Below are 12,202 nucleotides of genomic sequence, written 5' to 3'. Positions count from 1 at the left end.
GACATTTTTCCCTCTTTTAATTTTACCATATTAGATCGGCTTGGTTGGAGTGATTCTTCGATTCTTTCTGGTAATATCTAGTGAGTTTTAGCTGCTTCCACCGGGTAATAAGCATCAGTGAAAGTTGCCATTTGCCTTTAGGAGGTTCACTTGTATCTGCTGTAGCCAAGGATCTTTCATAGTTTAAGGCTAGTGTTAAGTACCTGTCAGTTTCTAGTGACCCTTGACTGCGTTCGGCTTTCCCGTCTATCGTGGGTTTATCGGCAGTGTGATGGTGCATTTAGCAGTTTTGGTGCACTGGTCCATGCACCTAGCATGATTTTGCCCATTGTGAAGCAGTGCCACATGCTTCACACTGGCACGCCTGTCTCCTCTGCGGCTATCACTTGTGCATCTCTCGACTATAGAGAATTTGGCAAAGCACTCTTGTTTCGGCTTCCTTTTCATTAGGCAGATAGTTGTCATTAGGAGTTTCAACATTCCGTTATGGGGATTTTGACTCCTTATCCGTTTGGGTAAAATTCTACTGGTAAACAGTTGGTTATCATTTCATTTTCTACCCCCCTTTGGTTCAGGAACTTTCTTGTTAACAAGAGGTTTTCCTGATGAGAATTTAGATCTTTTAGTTGAGCCGACAGATTTCTAACAAGTTAGTGTCTTCCTTTTGAGCTGGAGCAAGTGGTTTCATCAGCATTGACTAAAAGGAGTTTTTAAACCCTCAGTGAAAGCTTATCAGGGGTTAATTCAGTGCAATCAACTTCTGCTCTTGTGCCATTGAGCTTTGTAGTCTTTTTCATGGTCTTTCTGGCATATTTTTTATAGTTAAGCCCTGTTCTCCCACTGCTTATTTGGCAGGAGGGCAAGTTGCTTGTGCTTCTGTTGATTGATGAATCAGATGTCTGATATAGAACCATTGAATAAGTGGTCACAGTTTCTTTTTTTGAAATGGTTAATTGCTTTGTGTAAGGAGAGGTTACCACAGTAGTTTGTGGAAATAGAACCTTTTTGAGCTGTATTTCATTAGGTTGTCTTGAGTATGTTCAAGGCTTTAGTGCAGTTCTTGGAAAGGAAGCCTCTCCTAAGATTTTTCCCCTTTCACCCTCCATATATTGGAGAAGAGAACAGCTTCCTAATCTAGGGGTCTCTTTCCAAGTCTGGAGGTACCACTGGGGAAGGACTAGTCCTGGTGCAGGGTTTTGATTTTAGAGTTGAGGATATCCTCACTGTTTGGGTTTTTCCTGCAGAAAAAGAGTTTCACCTTAATTTTTTTGCAGCGTCTATCTCTTTGATCGCTGTAAGAGGTGTTCAGATCTCACAGGAGTTTTTTTTAGTGAAGCAGAGGTCTTCTGAAGGTCATATGATTCTGGGGAAGTTTTTTGACCTGGCCAAATCAGGCTTGGGTTCTTTCCTTTTACCTGAACATGGGTAAACAGGTGGTTGCTATCAAATTTGATGTTGGTTTAAGCTGTCAGGGGAGGAAGGTTCCAGTCCTTTAGATGCCTCGGTGAAGGTGTGGGGTGCAATTATAGAAGATTTAGAAATTCGGGAGTTTAACCAGGATATGCAGAGTCTTGTTACAACAATCCCGAATTTTTAGCAATCAGAGGAACTTGAAGTAATGTGAATGTCAAGCAGGCACACGTAGCACTTTTCTCAGACAACCCCTGTTCCCTAGTTTAGGTATATATACTGTATATACAGTACACATTATATATATGTACAGTAAACCCCCCGTATTTGCGTTCTCATGGTTCGCGGACTCACGCATTCGCAGGTTTCTCTTTGGAACATAACTAGCCATCATTCACGGAAAATTTGCCCATTCGCGGTATTTTTCACTGAGAAATATTCACTAATTACTGTATTTTCATATAATTTTCATGAATAAATGCACTTTTTGTGATAAAACTATTAAAATACTCAGGTATAAGCATTTTTACAGGGTTTTTCTTGGTTAAGCTATCAAAATGGGCAGTTCTAAGTGTTTTTAGAGGGGTTTTAAGCATTCGCGGATTTGACCTGTTCGCGGGGGAGTGTGGGACGCATCCCCCGCAAATACGGGGGGTTCACTGTAATTAAATATCATTTATGCAACTGATACTGATATTAATGTTTATTCCTTTTATTCAGAATATCAGAATCTCTTCTTTGGGCAGAAGCAGGGAAGGTTGTGTCATTTCCTTAGTTTGTTCTGGGTTGGAACAGTGTGCTAAGGGACTAACTAACCAGAAGGAATCTGATTCTGTCTACAGAATTGTCTCTGGATTTTCAGCTTTGTCAGTTTCTGTAAGAACTGTAATAAACTCTGCAGACAATTACCAGTCTTCGCCTTCCACTTCTAGGTCATCAGACTGGTTTGGTGGGCGCTTTCAATAGTGTTAGTTGATTATGGACCCTTACATCTTTTTATTTTATGATAGGAAGAGAGGTACTTATTATTTTATAATAGGAGGAGAGGTACTTAATAAAAGTTTAGAGGATCCAAGGACTATAGGATGTTCCTATTAGTTCCTTGCTGGGTGTAGGAGGATTAATTTAGGATTCTATTGCCGCTGTAGTATATCTCTGTAGAACTCTTTCTTTCAGGAAGTTCTTCTAAAACTTCCACATGATTCAGATGTTCACATTGACACCATAACCACCTCTTGCTTGAGTGAGGTTTGTCTGGTGTGGACTGAGAATATATCTTCAAGTTTGCAGGAGGTTCATTTACTAATGTTTTCAGAGGCAGTGGTTAGATTCTCTCTTCTGAAGGTGGACTAGAGGTATTTCTTGAACATGTACCTTTAAAGGCAACTTCATTAAGTTCTTTAGTTTCCCATTTAGTCTGAATGCTGTCAGTCCTAGCTGTTAGAGATTTTAGTTCTGCTTTCCTACATTGTGGGTAATGCTCAACTAGACACTGCTTACAACTTGGACCCCAGGAGGCCTCTAGTTTTGGCGTAATCAAGACATCTGGTACACCATCACTCTCTTTTAGGAGCCTTGATGGTGTCTAGTTTTTGCCTGCAAAGCTGCTTGAGCCTTTAGTAAAAGCCTTTGGAAGCAATTAAACCTTTTCTTGGTAGCCCATTGGACCTGTGAAGAGTAAGAGAATTCCAAGTGTTTTGCAGGATGCTGGCTTTTGCATTGAAGATACTAGTCTTTTGTTCTTACCCTAGGTTGAGAGAAAAAATAACTATTTTGAGGAAATTCCTTTCTCAGGGTTGTTGACATGGGCACTTGACCTTATTTAAAGGTAATGAGTGTTACGCTTATGCCATGTAAGGACAGTTACAGTGTACTCAAATAGATTAAGCCTATTGGAGACAATATTAATAATTTTGTGCACTGCCCTTTTTTCATTATTTGGTCAAATTAGCACATGTAGTATTATCCTAAGTTTATTACCTTACTGGAAGTAATTATTTATTATGAAAGTTTTAGCTGATGTACTCAGCCGACAAGATAAGTAATGGCAACTGTTTGAGACCAGGTGGTCTTGTTTGCCAGTTTATTGTTCACTAGTGCAAGATCCTCTAGCTTGGCTAGTGGACAACAAGTTTTTCCATAGTTAGATCTAGACTAATGCCTTTCCTCCTTTTGCTGTGCTTCAGGAAGTCATCAGTGTATTAGGCAACTTTGTAAGTTATCTCTTGGTATTGATTACCCCAGGTGACCAAGGAAGGCTGGGTTTCCATTTCCTTTCACTGGTGGTCCATGGTTCCTGTGAGCTCAAAGTTGGATCTTGCAGGAATGCCATTGTCAGTGATTGAGAGAAAGTCTACTATTTGATCTGCCAACACCAGTGGGCAGGGTATGTCTTGGTCCCACATTAAGGGGTTTTTCCAACACTGGTACCTCTATAAACAACTTGGTTAGGTGTTTGCTTTTTCTCAAGCATGAGAAAACTTCTTGGCACCAGCCTTTAAGGCTAAAGGTCCATGTTGGCTTCAGTTATTTGGCATCTCTGAGGACAAAGACATCTAGATGTGTTTTGAGGTGTTAAGGTGGTGGAGTTTCCTTCGTCCCTGGTACGTACTTTACTTGTATGTGGTTCTTTAGTTCAATTGTTGTCACCCTTTGAACTGTTTGGAACAGGCTCCTTGTAAAGAGGTTTCTATGGAAACTTCATGGTAGCCTTAGCTACAGCTAGAGAGAGCTACAAGCTTTGTCAGTTGGGCTAAGTATGGTTTTGGGCTAGGCCCTTACCTACAACAGTACCTTTACCTAGCTTGGAGTGCACTAAAATTATTGAAGCTGATGTTAAGGTTGTGTGTACTGTATAGGGATTGGCTTATACTGTATAGGGATTCAGAAGACAGAGCTTCCGATGAGTAGGAATGTAATGTCCTTTTTATTAGGTCTTTGGTTGACTCTTGTGCTAATTTCTATCCTTAATGGAAGGTAATTAAGGTAAGCCACTTGACATGGGAACAGTGGCTACAACTTTAAAATTTGAAAAGAACTTGTCTTTAGATAACTTACTGAAGTCACCCAGTGGCATGGTAATCCTGTATTTGCTATGGTTTATCTTCAAGGTATGGAGATTAAATACAAATATTGCAGTGTTAACTCCTCTGGTTTGTGCAGGAGATAATGTCCTGAGTCGATTGGTAGCCATTTTTGGCTTACTGCTTTTTAAACCCAGTTGTGGCTTAAATGTTGAGGATTGGAATGTACTTTTTTGTATGTACTGTAGATAACTGTTCGTGTTCCATTGATGGCTATGCAGGGTTTTGGCACAGTAACCCTGCCCCTCATTTTGCTGACGGGGCCACCCTCCAAAGAGACCTTGGGTATCTTTGTGATGAAGATGTCGTACCTAAGCAACAATCCTCCTAATGTGGCGGTAATAGCCGATGGATTGAATTCTATGGTAAGCAAACATTTGTTTTATACTAAATATTTTGTTACTAAGTAGCCTTTAAAAGGTTGGCTGATTTCCACTTTGCCCACCACCTTTTTTCAAACATGGGAAACATCTATATAATGGAGAGGTAAGGTTCATTTAAAAAATTAAAAACAATGCGTCCTTGACTTATGGCAGAGGATCCGTTCCAGTGTTGTGCTGTAAGTCGATTTTTCATCTTTAACGGCACTAAAACTTAATGGTGCATCAAGTTACAGCGCCGTAAGCACCGTTAACTTGATGCCTATTCTTGCTGTTAGTGCCATCGACGTCACTTATGGCACTATAACTTGATGCAACATCAAAGTACGTCATTGTAAAACACTGTTAACAGTACTGAAAAAGCACCATAAGATCAAATCGCCATAAGTTGGTGGCGCTGTAAGTCGAGGACCCACTACTTAATTTAAGATTTATCGTTTAAATACTTAACTCTCCATTATACAGTTTGCCTTCCCCACCTCACCACATTCAAAGTGGACCAAATGAACAGAAGTAGGCTGACCGGCTATGAGTGTTTGTACCTATCAGTCCCCTGGTGGGTGTTTGGGGAAGTAGATGGATAGAAAACGGATATTCATAGAAAATCGAGCGTTCTTGTTTTTTGTTTCAGCCCGTGAAATTACTTCTGGCCCAGAAGTAAAAGCTATATAATAGAGAGGTATTTAAAAAAATAATCTTAAATTAAGCATTTATATTTTTCAAGATCTTTGAAACTATTTAAGGTCTAGTAGGCCCTGAAAGGTAATTCTGCTAAAATAAGCACACAGAACTAAGACCCTGTATTGAAATTAAATTTGCAAAAACTAGGAAGGCTACTAATTTGTTAAGTTAATTTTCAGGGTGGTGTAGATGCTTTGCCATCAGTGTTTGAGGCTTTAACAGCGTCTGGCAGGTTTGGAGCAAAGGTTGAGGTTGAACCAGCACCAAGAGTTCCATCTCCTGAAGCTACAATTGAATATGTCGATGATAACAGAAATAGAACGTAAGTTGTAAATTTGAATTTCTTCTAATTTTGTGGATATGTTTGAGAATCATCACGTTGCCCTTGGTCTTGTCCCCCCATAAAATCATTTGGGCTTGGCCATTAGCACTAAGTTTTTCATATTTGATGACAGAGTCTGAATGTTGCGAAGTGTTAATATCAGTTATACAGCACAGTATTTCTAAGCATAACCATGCTATTAGATAGTATGAACCGCATTTTGCTCTCATTGCTGAGGAAAGACTCGTATTTTTCTGTTCCTAACTTTTGGTATTCTGTATGAGTAGGGTTGTAATTTGTTATTTCCAACTTTCTTAACCATGCTTGAGTAGTCCTTGCCCATCATAATTTTTTGAAGAAACTAAGTTAAAAGTTTTAATGAGCTAATTACTTAGCATGTTAATTTGTTTTTTTACTTAAAGTGAGAAAATATTTCAACATTTTTACTTTATTATTTTCAGTGTGTATATTGTGAACTCTACTAATGCAGCCTGCCAGAAGTCTCTGGATACTATTTGTGAGGCTATTCGTCATTTGGAAGGTGACCATATGTTCCAAACTGAAGAGCAGCATCCACGCATTGAGGAGGAAATTATTACTGAGGAAACTCTCACCATTGAAGATCATGCAGGACAACAAGTTACACTGAGTGGTTCTCAAGTTCCTGTGACAATAGGAAGCCATGTTACCCTAGCAGGTGGAGATGAGCCCATCACCCTGCATATGGTAGGGGAGCCTCAGGAAGTTCCACTTGAATTAACAACTCATCGTCCTAGCCAACAGAGTTCAAGCCACTCAAACTTGCACACCTCTCAGCAGTCTACTATAAGCCTTACTACCAGACCCTCTCATCAGTCTCCAAGTCACTCATCCACAACCACCACATCCTCAAAGGATGACTGCACTCCAGTATGTAGTATTTCAACAACCACGTCATCCCATTCCTCACCTTCACAAAGTTTGTTGCAGGCGACTAGACCAGGTGTTATTGTAGTTAAACATCCATAATACAGTTCTGTTTTATCCTTCATTGTTTGTCTGTGTTAATACATTAGGGACTTTAAACTCATTGGCCACAGCTCTTCAAGTACTTTCTTTTCTTGCATAAGGTTGTGGATTCCGTGCTTTGTGCTTGACTAGTTGGGAATTTTAGACATGCTAAACATATAATAGCTCAGCATACAAACAGTGGAAGTGACAATTTGCTGTCCTGACAAGGAAGAGGTGGATGGCCAGTGTGGATTAAGAAACTTGTATATAATATAACATGAGTGTATAAAGTGTAGATTTAGGTGTGAAAAAGTGATGAGTTACCAGAGACACATCAATAGTGACTGGCAGAATCTCATGCTGCATTATATGCTTATTCTCTCTATTGAGTCTGAATGTTGTGCTTGAATGCCATATTTGGGTGGCACATGGTCTCTCTCTCTCTCTCTCTCTCTCTCTCTCTCTCTCTCTCTCTCTCTCTCTCTCTCTCTCTCTCTCTCTTTTTAGACATTGCCAGTAATTTTGGAAATCTTTTTAGGACTCCGTTCATTCCGTGTGTAATGTGACAAATGTGTTCAGGTGTAAAAATATCTCCAAGTTTATCTGGTGCCACCCAAATAATGCCGGCAAAAATGAACTGTGTGTGGAGTTACAAGAGGCTAATTTTGACGTAGCAGCAATTAATAAATTTATCGGACACAAAAGAGTTAATTTGTAAAAAGAAAAAAAAAAAAATGAAAGAGAGAAGTTTGTGTAGTTTTCCAATTGCAGGCATGATGGAAGTGTGTGGTAACACGATTCATTGCCTGCAGTGACCGAAATGTGATTGCAACTAAGTACCTGGAATTGGGTGCATGGTAGTTAATTGGCTCAAAAGTAGTTTCAAGTCTTGCCTCAGTTTTTACTCCCCAAGTTCTTGTGATGTGTAGTAGTTCAGTGTAACCTCCAGCCAGCAGTGTTATTGCCGTTATCATCAATATTCTCAATTTAAGTCCTTTGCCCCCTCAGTGTTATTTGCCTTGCAATAATAAAAGTTCATTAATAGTTTGAATAAAATTTAGTTGAGTGAAATAAAATTAATTATGGAGACTAAATGAAAGGGTTGTTATTAGGGTGGCCGTGTATAAAGCAGTTTTGACAAAAATGTTTGCCAAGTAGGTCTTGTGACTGGGAAAGGCTCCAAGTATTCAAACTGCTCTTGTTCTTAAAGGTTAGGGGGCAAGAGATTGAAAAGCAGTATTGGTTTTCAGTTGGGAATGTCAGACAAGTTAGAGTTACAGTTTTAATCTCTTGAAGTGTTCTGGAGAGGCCATATCCGCCCAATATAATGTATTATATTTAATGAAAGTTTATGGTTTTTCAGAGTTATGTCCAAAGGGTAAGTAAAAATGAATGTTATACAGAAGCTTTTAGCATTAATTGCATTGTCTTCTTTTAGGTAAACTTGTCCACTAAGTATTAGAAAGTCTACTTTGGAAAAGTGCAGGCATTTATCATGTTTGGAGTAAATGTTGAAACTGGTGTTGGCAAAGTATTTGCATTTTGCAGATAATTGAACTACCCATTGGGTAATATATATATATATATATTCATAAAATATCCATTTTTAGATTTTCCAGGTTGACAAGAACTGGAAGATCTAGGGAATTGCTCAAGTAGGGTACCCTATCCAGTTCCCTTCTGGCACTTGCATTTCTTTTATTTTAATTTTATGTACTCTAAATCTTTATTCTGTATGGAAGTAAAAAAGAAATAAATCGGTAGCATTCCTTGATGATTTTGTGCAGAATGTTATTGTGCCAGAATGGGACTCTTGTATTACCTCTATAGTTTTGGATGCAGTCTGGGGCATTTATGAAGCAACCAGTAGCAGTACAGGAACAAGTCGAAATGCCTTTTAATTTCGGGATGGTAGGTTTTAGTTTGGAATTAGCAGAGTTTAAAGAGGAAATTTAAAGATAGCATGTGGCTTTTTACAGAATTTCTTTGAAATAAATCAGTTTTACTGATGTGCAGCTAACTGCAAGAATGTAAAGGGCCAGTACTTATCTAAAAGTAACGTCTCATTTCTATCCTTTATACTTCAATATTATATGAGTGAACCTGCTATTGGCTGCTTGGTGTGTTTTTCCATATTTTCATATCTAGAAGATATTTGTAATTTACTGTACCATTCATTGTACAGTTTTAATGTAGCCATTGTTACAAATTGAAGTTTGTGTGTGTGTGTGCGTGTGCGTGTGTATTATACGTAAACTGGAGATGAACTGACTTGGCAGTTAGGTTAATGGATGTAATTTAAAAATATATATACAGTATATATATATACATATATATATATATGATGAGAAGTTGTTGTCTGAGTTATGATGTGCAAATGTGTTGGTGTTGTTGAATTTGATATGCAAGGTTTGCATGTTATAGAATGTTTGTATTGTACCACATTGCAAAGATGGTATTGCCAATGTGTTAGCCAAAGACCAAATAGCAGAAGAATTTGCTATTGTGTCCGAAGTGAATCATTGTTCTCAAGAAAGGTATCCATATTTCGTTTTTAATAAAATTATGCTGTTATTTGGTGGTTTTTTCTCTTATCAGAACCAGATTGTAGCACAATACAAACATTAGACTAATTGTTTTCTAAAACTTACTAAAGTGTAAGGTATCAGTACAAATATTTATTATGGGCTATTAGCATAGATATTTCCATCCCCTTCCCTCACAATGAACATCCATTAATGTAACAGAACAAGGAAATTTTAGTTGCTTTTCCTCCACAGGAAGAAATGTGCTGTGTACCCAATACTCTCCTCATAAGCTTACAAGATAACCATGCACACCTTTCATCTACAATAGCAATTACTGACAAGTATGCAATTCCAGTGCAAAGTTTTTTTTATATACTCACTGTAGTCCTTCATTTAAAATGTTGAAATTGCTACTAGTATGGTATTTATCTGTGAAAAGTAACTAAATCTGCTATTACTTTGGAAAGTAACAGTAAATAGTTAAGGACGGCAGGTACTGTACTCTTTGTTTTATACCACCATTGTCTGCAGGCTAACTCCTAAAAGCCAAAGATTTTTAATTACATACCTTCGTACATATTTAGTGCTGTTCTTAAGAATTATTGTACAGTTGTCTAAAACCTCGCAAACTCCATTGTTTCCCTGGCAGACATCTGCTTTTTTTCTCCTTTTTTACAGTTTCATTATATGACTGGAGATGAAAATAAACTTGATTGTATAATAAAGTTGTATATATTATCCTTGAAAATGCTTTATCACTGGAAAGGCAAAAATTGTAAAGAATTTCCTTGTTTATTTTTTTAAATCTTGTTCTGCAATCTTTTTAAAACGCTACAAATTTCCATGTTAATAAAATATGGTCTTAAAATATATAAAATCTGGTTTACTCATGAGGGCACTGTTCAACTAAACTGTAAACTCTATCAAGGAGACCTTGACCATGTTATTAAAGGGGATGTCACAAATTAGGATGATATGGTTAAGCTAATTATCCCAATTCTGTATAACTGCAAAACAACAAACGATGCTTTCAAGTTGTAAGGTGAGTGAAATTATGTAGTCCTAACTAAAAGGTTTACTGGAAGCAAGCTGTAAAGAGAAAAATAAACTTAATATAAGAAAAAATAATTGAATACTTGGTCAATTATTCCTTATTCCTAGGTTGCCAAACATTGTACATACAGATTCAGATGGAAATATTACATGTTGTGTGTGTGAATATTGCACTTTGATGTAAAATCCTCTTTAGAGACATTGGATTGAACTAGACTCCTGACTGTGACTTTCAAACATTCCAAGATGAGTACAAGGTAGCCTCTATGAAGACTGTCAATGCAGAGTTCTGCAAGGGATGCAAGATCTCCATCCGGTGCCATGATTCATAGGATATGTTTCTTCTGTGAGGATCCGGCCTCTTCGATGCAGCGTTTAGACTGGTCACGCCGAAGTTTCGAGTCCTGGTCTGGTCAAGAGTGCTTTCATTTCTGCCACTCATATCTTCATGGGGAACATCCAGTTGTTCTGGTGCCGCCTTTGAGGGGAGTGATTGCTATAATTCCACCACTTCCTCCAATGCCAGAAGACGAGCCTTTCCCCATGTAGATTCAGTACCTCCTCATCGCTACTGTATTGGTGACTGGGGCCTTTGTCATCATACTCTTTAGTGAAGTTGGGCATTTTTCATGTACAAAAACATTGTGTGAGTAAACCCTCACCTGAAGATCAGTCTGCCAGGGGTGTGTCTCTCCATTTAGTGCACGAATCTGGCAATTAATGATTGCAATCTCCCTAGTGCTGGGGGCAGCACTTCTTTGGGTGGCCGAGCATCTGAAAAGCTCATAGCCACAAGTATTTTGTGAATTACAATACACAGTAGATGTTTGATTAATAAGTGTGGCTAAAGGCATTGAGAAGAACTTAAGGGGATGATTAGCTGGTGTCTGGCACATTTCCTAACTAGTAAAACCAAACCGTATACGTGTTAGGTACATCAGGCATTCTCGAGACATGAGAACATCCCTGTCCCGCAACAAAACTGTGAGTTCGTTCGCTGGGAATGTCCAGGTTCTGAAAAAGTAGTTCTTAGGTCTGTTTCTTTTGGGCAGAGTCCCAGGGTGCAAAGGGATTAGTTATCAAACAGCCTGTCATTCAAAGATCAACACCGATTATTAATAGAGGTCTTCGGTGAAGACTCTGTGGTTCGAGACCTGTCGATTAAGAACTGTGAACATTGCTGTTTGGGGTGGGAAACATTTTAGAGCTCCCAAACTGTAGATTGTTCTTTTCATTTGACATATATATCACTTGTGTCAAGCATTTTTACATTATGTGTACTGTACTTTATAAGTAACATGGGAGGAATTCCCATATCTTTATTTTTATGGATTTGTTTAACAAGGGTTTTACTTGACTTCTTCAGGAAGAGGTGAAAATGTATCCATTGGGAATATACTGGACTTTGACTTATTTTGACATATTGTGGGAAAAGGGTTTAGGAGGAATAATTAGTTGAATATGATGGACTTTAGCATGTTTGATCAATTGGTGAACATTAGTATTCCATTTTATTTCATCTCTGGTTTCTTGCAATCCAGTTACTTTCGATTTTTGTCAAATTATTTTGGGTAACGCTTGTTTCACTGTAGCCTTTGGGATGCAGTCACTCAAGCTACAGTAACACCAGATGGAAAAAGATAAGCAATGAAATTTTCTCTCGACTGTGTAAGACACACAAACATATATACATAATGAATCCACTCTTAGAACTTTCAGACTAGTAGCTGTGTGCAAGGACAAGTAAAATAATGG

The 12,202-nt window shown here is 38.2% G+C and overlaps 1 protein-coding gene across 4 annotated transcripts in view; it reads left to right on the top strand.

Annotated features, from left to right (window-relative positions):
• Positions 1-8,156, top strand: part of crp (cropped) — a 51,582-nt gene extending 43,426 nt beyond the window's left edge. For 3 of the 4 annotated variants that reach the window (XM_067134413.1, XM_067134412.1, XM_067134411.1), the window contains exons 7-8: positions 5,734-5,876; positions 6,338-7,509. In XM_067134413.1, the coding sequence (XP_066990514.1) occupies positions 5,734-5,876; positions 6,338-6,884 (690 nt within the window). In that variant the 3' untranslated portion in view covers positions 6,885-7,509. Of the gene's footprint in view, positions 1-5,733; positions 5,877-6,337 lie in introns of all 4 variants that reach the window. The other variant, XM_067134410.1, reaches the window with a different exon arrangement.
• The last annotated feature ends 4,046 nt before the right edge of the window (positions 8,157-12,202 follow it).

This window comes from Macrobrachium rosenbergii, chromosome 36 (genome assembly GCF_040412425.1).
Source record: "Macrobrachium rosenbergii isolate ZJJX-2024 chromosome 36, ASM4041242v1, whole genome shotgun sequence".
NCBI lineage: Eukaryota > Metazoa > Arthropoda > Malacostraca > Decapoda > Palaemonidae > Macrobrachium > Macrobrachium rosenbergii.
The sequence above is the reverse complement of the archived record's forward strand: the minus strand, read 5'-3'. Positions and strand labels throughout refer to the sequence as shown.